Raw genomic sequence first — 10,639 nt, 5'->3', positions numbered from 1 at the left:
ACATTTTTTTAAAAATAAAATCATTCAACCAAGTTGATTTAGATCAATGATATTATTTTAGTGATTGAAAATACAAAATTGTTGTAATAATTAAAAAGTCCACAAAATTATATTATACAATATATAATGTCATAATTTTATAATGTGCCAATTGAAATATCATTATTGAATTAAATTGATTTCATGTGATGATAGAAATCAATCTAACTTAGCTGCACCCGTCTTTAAGCACTGAATCGGTTCGCATGCTTTAAATCAATGAAAAATATGATACACCAAATCAAAAACTTATTAGGAATCCAAATGTAAAATTGAATCTTAAGAAAAGTTGAACAGCATATTATAAAAAAAAGGTAGTGTCATGGTTTCCTAGGATCCTGTGTAAGTTTAAGTTTGGTCATAAATTATTAATAAAGAATATATTTAGACCTTCAAAAACTCAACAAAAATGATATTTGATTATAGGATGTAAATTAGTGATTGAAAATATTTGAGTGAAGCCAATGATTGGTGATTGATATGAATATAAAACAACCCTGCAAACACTTAGAAAGAAGTAGAGATGCAAATACAAGCTTAGGATTTATTAGCCTAATAAACTAGTCTAGCTAGGTAGTTCTAACTTTTATTGTAGGAAATGAAAGAATAGAAAACTTGAGACAGAAACACACACTGCCCTTGGTTGGGGAATTCCATAAATGTCCACATTCTGAAATGTTGTTTTCCCTAACTTTTTAGGGTAAACTATAGTTGTGAAGCTCTGCACACAGGAACCCTTCTTCACTGTGTCTGGGGAAACATCTGTTGTGGGAAGTAAGTGGACTCAGGTTGGATCTCCTTCATGTCTTCCATAGCATGGTGCTGAATATGCCAATCTCTATCTGATACAAACTGTCTTGCCATGATTGCTGCCCGGTTTTCTGCTATCAATTCACGCAATGCAGCACTGCATCTTGTTGAGAGATCAGAAGGAGAAAGCCAAGAATCACTTCTAGATGACAGAAGAGAGAGAGCACACCCTCCTGATAATTATATCAAAACATCTCCAACCATTAACACATTATATCATCAAACAAACTTCCACTTATCAACATTATTTCCTTCTCTATAAAAAAAAAGGGGGATTTAGACTGCAAAAGTGCTATCCTACCAAATCACGATTACTAAGTATTAATACTTAAGTTTTAAGTGTAATTTAACTTTATAAAACCGATACTTTTATACTATGAGATGTGTTTGTCTCTAATCGTCATACATCTCCAACACTGAGAATTGTGATTCTTAGAAACTATACTAAATTTTGTTTGGTTGGACAAAATAATATTTCTGAGAATATTTTTATAAGCTTTGAAGAAATCTGAAGACTGTTATTCCTATCAAACTGTTTAATTTGTTACTGTATTAAAAGATATAAATAAAATTTACATCTTAACTCAAAAAAAGGTTCATTACGGATGTTTAAATTTGGGATTCCAAACAGATGCAGCACTGTAAATTCAAATATAGAAAATGACCTTGATGTGAAGTTGAACTGGATTAAATAGTTACAGAAGTTATATCAGTTGAGCTAATTAAGAATAATCCATCATTACAGAGATGTCAAATAAAAGCTTTGATTTATTGAAATCAGCACCATCACTGTAGAAATATAAAGTAAAATAATATTACTACTGAACAAATATAGACCTAAAACTTAGTTAATCTATACTATATGTTTGACTAAATGCCCTCATAATAATGAGGCAAGTGTTTGAATCACAAATTACAGATCTAACAACTGCTACCATGTTAAGTAACCTAATACAAACACCTGCATTTGTTTTCTTTTTGTTATAAAATTCTGGAACTTTATGTGAGAACTGCGAGAAAAGGTAAGCAGAACTTATCTAAGATCTCATTTTGCATACATTTTTACGAAGACTTATCAGAAAAAATAAATAAAATGCAAAAGTTAAAATTAACTCATGCAAAAGCTAATTTCTAAAAAATTTCAAGTATAACTTCTTTTTAATTTGCTGACAAGTTAATTTTATTATATGAAAAAGTTAATTTCTATTTTCTTTCTAAAATATTCTCTATCGAGAATTTTTTTTCATCTAAAACACTTAGTCTCTTTAACTTCTATTCAGACCACCCACATCGGATGGTGTATATATATATATATATATATATATATATATATATATATATATATATATATATATATATATATATATATATATATATATATATATTATTGGACTTTGATCCCTTTAACAATAAAACATTTCTCTGATAAGAAACATGTCTGTGCCCCAGGGCATGTTTATGGAAGAACAAAATACTGACACACCCTACCCTCATACAATGATTTGAAGGAAGAATTATCCAACTCTTCAGCTATCACTAAAATAATATCACAGAAAAAAAAAAAAACAGCATATTCATAATTAGTTTAGAGAGAGAACATTGAATGATCCCGATTATTCTAATATGCACTTAAGTAAACTTACCTTCAAAAACTAAGAAAAGTAGTGAAATAAGCACTTAAACACTTTACCAAACAACTCCTACTACTCAAAGTAAGACTATGTCATTCCATAATACCTCAATCATATTAAAACTAAACTAAATTTATTTTGAAGTTTAAAAAAGAATCTCAAAAGTGTAACTGATAACAAAAGGTGAAGATTTCTTTTCACCCAGTTCTGCAAATTGATGGAGCTGAATTTACTAATCAGGAAGAATTAACAGAAAATTTAGACAAGAACAAGAGTTACATAGCTGATGTACAATGCCTAAAGTTTTATTAAATTAAAAATCTGACACTTAAGTTCATGTCATAATTAGATTTGTTGAGTTAACTAAACTATATTATGTTATCAGTACTTTAGTTTCTCTTCTATGTGCGATATCCAACATTGCTGATCCAAATGACGTTGTAAACTATTTCCATAGTTCCATCAAAAGCACCTTACCCTCAATTTTTGAAAACTCTTCATGAATAATTTTTTATCCAAATTCTTTGAAAGTGCAATAGCTTATAAATTAATCACAAATCATTTTGTGTATCATGTTTTTTTTAATAAAGTAAACTTTAAATACAACTCAACACATTATAAAATCGTCGTCTAAGATAGGCATCTAAGATGGTCTAAGATCGGCATCTAAGATGGTCTAAGATCGGCATCTAAGATGAGGGCTCCTATGAAATATTTCAACTCTTACTTGTATGCTATGAAATATTTGTATTGTTAGTCGATGTAGAATTGTAGAATCTATAACAATGCTCTAAATATCTTAAATAGCAAATATTATATTATCATTTTTCAAATTTTAAGTTTAAAATATTCTAAGTGAATAATTTTTTATCGGCTTCAAACAACATAAATACTACTTAATTGCTTCATTGTTGGAAATTTGATCGTATACAAATTTCTCACTTAACAGACTCTAGTTGCATTAACTAGAACAACCTTAGGTTATATATATATATATATATATATATATATATATATATATATATATATATATATATATATATAAGTGTATACAATTCATTTTTCTTTTGCATTAATCTACTTTACTCGAGGCCAACTGATATAACTGCATACAACTTTTTGCCAGAGAATGATAAAAAAAAGTACAGAATAGAACAAAATAATTAATAAAAGTAGTTTACAAATCAGATTTTATATATAAATCAGGATAATTGGATATAAGTGAACCTCAGCAACAGCTATAAGAGCAATGCACAGTTTTGGTAACGTTTATTACTCATGATTTAAGGCAAAAATAAAAGGTTAAATTGCAATTTCAACCTTTCTTTAATTTTTAATTCTCGATATGATCCCTTATCTTTTTCAATTTTCAATTCGTGATTTCAGTAGTACCAGGTCATTCAAAATTTTGACACGGTATTCAACTCTACATACTTTTTCTTTTGTCAAATTGAACTATAAACCTAACATATTTAAAATACCAATAATTAATAATATAATTATAAAAAAGTCAAATTAAAAAAAAAATCAATTTGGTAAGTATGATTTGTTTAGGTTGAGAAAATGTTACATGCTTTTATTTTTAATTACAAAAATGCTACTTAATTTTAGGTTTATTTTCAACTTAAAAGTTTATATAGGAAACCATGAAACTAAATTTGTATTATTTCATACTTTATTCTCCATTATCACTTATCATATAGAAACATAAAATAAAAAATGAGAAAGCATTTTCTTAGACCAAATGTGATAGAAGAGAGAAAGAAAGAAGAAGAGTGGTGTAAAAATTTAGAAAAGGTGAATAAACCAAGAGTGTACCTTGTGAAGAATTCCTTGCCACAGAATCATGGGAGCTCTTTCTTCTTCTCTCATTGTGACCTGCTAGTCTCCTCCTACAACTTCTCTTTGAATCATCAAACTCTGACACCACGTGAAACCTGCAAGTCCAACCACCATATTATCTATATCTGTTATCTCAATTAACAAATCAACACTGTCTATTCACTATATAATAATACTAAGGTAAGATCATTAACAGTTACACAATAAAACCACTACAGTCTGCAAAATGTCATTAACAAATAACAAAAAAACGAAAAATCAAAATGAAGCAAGGCAGAAAATCATAAAAATAACTTGACAGATTTTACATATCTGCACAAGTTATATCATATATTATTTTTCCGATACAGTCACAAAAGTATGCGAGATTTGTAAAGTATGCACAAGAATCATCTATTATTCTTCGATCAGCTACAACAAAATAATACAAATATGTGCCAAGAAAACGATACTTGTAACCTTTACACAACACAATACTCTTGAATTTTAACTATAAAGAAGAAGAAAGTTACGGAAAGACTGAACTCAAACCAGAGTGAGTAAAAGCTTATGTGAGATTAAACACAGACAACGAAAAACAGCAAAAACCATTTTGTTTTTATTTTTCTAAGAGAATTTCAGACATCTCTCAGCATAAATATCTCATCTATCGGAATATATTTAAGATATGTTTGTACATGTTTCTCCTTGATTATTTCTACAAAAGAAAAAAATTAAAAAAATCTCCTTAGGCAAACTCTTAGATTCATGTTCGTGTACGGAAAAAAGGAAATCGGAGAGTTTAGAAGGGAAAACTCCAGTGATTAATCAGATCACAGAAAAATTTAACAATCGACAAAATCAACGGATCCTCTCTACCAATATCACAGTTAAAGGAATAAGCATTCATAGAAATCAACTTTTGTTTTTTCATGTGATATGGAACCTTTCACCACATGCTGAAAAGGTAAGGTTATTTTCTATCTATATACACCCTTTTCACTCTTTGTAGCTCGTACAACACCAAAGTTAGGATTGTTTCAATTTGTCAAAATTCTTCACATTATAGGAAATTACAGACAAATGTCATTGATGTGGCTGCAGCTACGATCACGATACAGTTATAGACAAGACAAAAAAACTTGATATTATTATTGTTGTGGTTTATGTTTTAATTATTATTATTATTATTGTAATTATTATTATTTCAGAAAATGATAGAAGTGGTGTGACCTGCTACACTGCTGACAGAACCTCTGCTCCAACCCTAAGACCACAACTTTGGGAGCCTTGGAGTGCATCTCACACACCTTGTGCCTCCGGTGGTAGTCCTTGGCGTTCAGCAGCGCCACCTGGCACCCTTCCACCTGACACCTCGGCACCGTCGCCGTCGTCAACCCCACACCCTTCACCGCCGCACCGCCGCCGGAATACCCTCCTTTCCCTCTCTTATCCCCTAACACCAACCCCCCGCCAAAAGTAGTCGCAGTAGCAGCAGAAGCAGCAGCAGAAGAAACGGTTCCACTTCCACTAGCGTCCTCAAAGTAATGCCTCTTCCCAAGCTTCAAGCACATGAGGTGTGGGTCGGGGTGCACGTGGGACCCATCCCCACCGTACGGATGCTGTTGCTGCTGCTGCTGCTGGCGGTGACGCAAAACGCCTCCGTTTTGAGGGAGGAACATGAGAGCGCTGGCGAGTCCCGCGGCCTCGGGGCGGTTTGCGGCTGAGGTCTCCGGCGCGGTGACCCCAGTGACGGGGGCGTTGAAAGCGTTGACCAACCTGGAAGTGGTGTTGTTGTTATTATTAAAAGTGGTTGTTTGCCATGAATCCCAAGCGAAAGTGTTACCGTTAGTATTTCCATTTTGGTCTCTGTTGGCGAGGCAGAAGATGTTCCCCCCGAACTCCATTTCTCTCTCTCACTGTCTCTGAGAATATGGTAAAAAGAAGAAATGGGAAGAGCGTGTTAAATACGGAAGCTATGGGAATAGGGGTAGGGTGGTGATGATGGGGTTGGAACAGAAGTGGAAGGGACGAAGGAGCATTTCTGAGTGAGATCCTTTGTTGTTGGTATGAAAAGAGGAAAGAAGAAAGAGAGAGAGAGAGGGGATTGGGGTTGTTGTACACTGGAGGGGTTTAAAGTACCCTCATGAGGAAAGCTGCAAGAGCTAGTGACTCCTAGAGAGAGACAGAGAGAGAGAGAGAGAAAGAAAGTGTGTTAATGGGTGGAGTGCTCCATAGACCACACGTAAGAGGAAAACGAGTAATGATAGTAAAAGGATCCAAGTTACAGCATGAGAGAGAGAAGAGAGTGTGAAGAGTGATAAGACACAAGCGGATCAGAAACCCCTCTCCCCACAGATATTATGTAACTGGTTCGCGGCTAAATATTCCAAATACTTCTAAATTTCTTTTTTTCATTTAATTCTTTTTTTTATAATAAAGTTAACACATACAACAAATTTAAATAAAACCAAATTTTAAAAAATATGCTCAATGTTTCTTCCTTCCTTTATATTAGCTCTTGGGTGGATGCTTATTTCAATGTCCACATTTAAGTGTTTTTGTCACGTTTTAAACGTAAAATAGAGTTTCCCATATTTTGTCACCTAATTTTTTTATAATAAATAAGAATAATATGAAGTGAACAATGGTTCAAAATAAAATATTTTTTAATTTTTTTCAGCTTCTTTCTTCTCCTTCTTTTCATCATTCATGTGTCTTCTCTTCTCTTCCATTTTCATCTTTTTTTTTCTCTTCTCTCACTTTCTCACCGTCTATCTCTCTTCTATTTCTTGTCTTTCTCATACCATTTTTTTCCTATCTAATAATGAAAAATAAAAATAATCCCGATATAGGATTTTGCAGCACCCATATTTACTTATCTAGCAACTTTTACCGTAGTGCGTGTCCGGGTTGTGACAACTGAATGTACACTCTTTTTCGTTTTTATTTTATTGTTATCCAGTTTTTAAAATTAAGTTATATAATTTTTTAATTTATTATTAAAAAATAAAAATGTAATGAATTTATTATATTTAAACCAGTGCGTATTTTATCCTTAAATTATATTTATTTTATTGGTAAATATTATTAATTTTACTAATTATTTAATTGATGTATATTTTAGATTTAATTAAGTTTTTACTCCTCTTAAATTTAAGAATTTTTAATTAAGTTTCTCTTAAATTTTTGTTAATATTTTCTATTCATTGAATAGAAAATTGATATTTTTTAATTAAAAAAATAAAAATTACTTATTATTTTACATTATTTTTTATTATAATATTATTTTATATTAGAAAATTTTATATTTTTAACATATGAAGAAAATTATATAATATGAAGAAAATTATACAGTATATGGGATAAGTCTAGTTAAGGGAACAGTTAAACACAATGACTCCATTAAAAACTATAAAAGTTTTAAGTACTAAGTAGATAAAAAATAAATACTCAATTAAAAATTATAAAATTTTTAAGATAATCAATATATAAAAAAGTTGATAGGAACTTTATTTGAAAATATCAAAATTTATGAGCGATTTAAAATTTCATTAAAACATATTTTATAATTAATAAATATTCATAATTAAATTTCAATTATTTAATTAATAAATATTATTAAATTTAATAAAAGTAATAATTTTATTATCTATTTAACTAATAAATATTTCAATAAATTTATTGTAATCAAAGTTGTAAATGTTAAATAAATAATATAATAAATAATATTCATTATATAATTAATATATGCATAATAATAATAATAATAATAATAAAGTAGAAACAGTTTAAATAAATAAATAATTGTTACTTTAAGATAATTAATTAGATCAATAACTCAATCATTAAAACCTTATTTACAATAGTAGTGAGTAGTGACTTGTTTAACATCATCGAGGATTACTACTAGGAGAAGAAAGATAAAAAAAAAAGTGTTTAATAGTTGTATATAAAATGTAGGTATATATATATTTACCATTGTTAAAAAAAAATTATATAATTAGATGTAATGTAATCTTTATATTTATATATATATATATATATATATATATATATACTGTGCAAGAATATTTTAAAAAGTTTATAATTATATAATCCCAAATAAATGAATTGTACGATTCAACATATTAATATAAACAAATAGAAACAAATAGATATATGTATTTAGAAAACAATCCAGACCTACATTTCTATTTTGTATATATTTATATATTAACACACGATGATAATTGTGAGTCTGCATAATCTTCCGGCAAGTTTGTTTATGATTTATTAAAGGGAGATAATGCAGGGGATTGTTTGAGGATGTTCAATTTTTTATGGAAGATTAAGACTTTTCCTTCAGCTCATGTCATTGTTTGAAGGATGATTGAAAACAAGATTGCTACCAACGTTAACCTGGAGAGACGAGAAGTTCAGATTGAGAGCAACATTTGTTGTTTGTGTAGGGTGTTAGAGGAATCGACATGTCATTTGTTCTTCGGTTGCAAAGTCTTTTGGCTAGCTTGGAATCTTTGTTACCCTTGGTTAGAAGTGAGTTCGATAAATTTTCTCTCTCTTGGGTCACATTTTGAGCAGTTTAAAATTCTTGATGCGACCACTTTAGTTAATCTTATTTGGGATAATGTTTGGATTGCCTTGGTAAGTGAAATTTGGAGGCATAGGAATAATTGTTTATTCAACGGAGGATCGTAGACTATTCTGAAGTCTTCTCCTTGACACAGGTTAAGATTTGGTCTTGGATCTCGTCAAAGGTACCTTCAGCGAGTTTCGCATTCTCTAATTGGTGCCTATAACCCCTGGTATGTATGTACTCAATTAATAGTTGCTAATAGGGTGAAAGGGTTTGAATTTTAAGTCGTTTTTTAGCTAGTTGTTGCAAGGTAGACAGTTAGAATTTTCTTGAGGTGTATGTTGGAAATTCCACATCGATTAGAGATTAGAGCCTTTCATAGTATATAAGTGGGTGCAAACCTCACCTCATTGAGCCGGTTTCATGAGGTTGAGTTAGGCTTAAAGCCCACTTCTTAACATGGTATCAGAGCCTATCCTAGCAAGTATTTGTTGGGTTTATCAGGTCACCCGCCATCGGGCTGTTATCGGACCACCCATAACATATATCTCCACGCACGAGTTGGTAGCCTCGGCGTGAGGGGGTGTGTTGGAAATCCCACATCAACTAGAGATTAGAGCCTTTCATAGTATATAAATGGGTGCAAACCTCACCTCATTGAGCTGGTTTTATGAGGTTGAGTTAGGCTTAAAGCCCACTTCTTAACCGTGTATGTTTATTTTGTTTTGTAAGAGGGTTGGACCACCCCCAATATAAACAAATAATAAAAGTTTAGTTTTTGTTGGGAATCTGCCAACAAAATTATAATCCATTAAGCAAAATTTGGCCAGTAAAAATAATATTTCCTCAAACAATTCATTAGGCGAAGTTTTAGTCTATTGAAAATAATATTTTGCAAAAAAATTGGATTTTCTATTGGAGTGAACAAAATAGAACTCATTAATTGAAATTCTCACAAAAAAACTTATTTCATCACTACTCTTAACAGTTTTGAGATCCACTTTTAGACTATGCAGAAAAATTTACATTTATGTAGAATCTCAAACTCAACCCAACACCTAAAATTAGAAACATTTAACTATAGTTACAAAACATCTATGTATCATGTTCAATTAACAAAAATAATGCAAAAAATGTATATTGCATTTGACTATCCTAAACCCCGCTAACCATACCATTTCACACCTTTTCCACCTTTTAACTCAAACAATTTCATTTAAAACTTTATATTTCATTTCCTTAGCATACCAAAACTCCATACATAAATAAGTCATAAATTCAACATTTATAATACAAAAAAAAATACTAATTTCACATTCTTCACAACCATCAAACATCATACATGAACATAAAATGATATCATTTACACTAAATTCAATAAAATCCAATTTTCACTTTTCTACTTCTCATAACTTAAAACAATAACAAATTGAATTTCTCCAAGCCCTCAAAAAGACTCAAAACCATATTGTAAACACACATAATAATTAAATAACAATCTACCTTTTCTTAGCATTACTCCTATGCCCCTAAAAAAGAATAAAAACGTTGAACAAGGTTAATGAGATCCTAACTTGCTCCTAGAAAGTCGAATTGTAAAGTCTAATATATCACCAACTATCTAAACTATCATAGATGAATCTACTCAACTCATATATCATATGCAAGCACATATATTTATGCATGCAAACAACATTAGACAAGAACAAATTGAGATTTGAGGATATAAAAACTTACTAAAAAATATGACTAGATCAAATTA

At 30.4% G+C, this 10,639-nt stretch overlaps 1 protein-coding gene across 2 annotated transcripts; it reads right to left on the bottom strand.

Annotated features, from left to right (window-relative positions):
- Window positions 1-489: 489 nt before the first annotated feature.
- LOC137826490 (squamosa promoter-binding-like protein 7) lies at window positions 490-6,657 on the bottom strand. 2 transcript variants are annotated; one of them, XM_090294589.1, is made up of 4 exons: window positions 6,148-6,657; window positions 5,535-6,080; window positions 4,299-4,417; window positions 490-1,022 (listed from the first exon to the last, which is right to left on the bottom strand). In XM_090294589.1, exons 2-4 carry the CDS (start codon window positions 5,981-5,983, stop codon window positions 781-783), a joined length of 810 nt encoding a protein of 269 aa, XP_090150715.1. In that variant the 5' UTR covers window positions 5,984-6,080; window positions 6,148-6,657; the 3' UTR covers window positions 490-780. The 2 variants fall into 2 exon arrangements, with proteins under 2 accessions (XP_090150715.1, XP_068488567.1); XM_068632466.2 differs by having other exon boundaries at window positions 5,535-6,657.
- Window positions 6,658-10,639: the final 3,982 nt, after the last annotated feature.

Source organism: Phaseolus vulgaris, chromosome 8 (genome assembly GCF_051622355.1).
Source record: "Phaseolus vulgaris cultivar YP4 chromosome 8, ASM5162235v1, whole genome shotgun sequence".
In the NCBI taxonomy this organism is placed as follows: domain Eukaryota; kingdom Viridiplantae; phylum Streptophyta; class Magnoliopsida; order Fabales; family Fabaceae; genus Phaseolus; species Phaseolus vulgaris.
The sequence above is the reverse complement of the archived record's forward strand: the minus strand, read 5'-3'. Positions and strand labels throughout refer to the sequence as shown.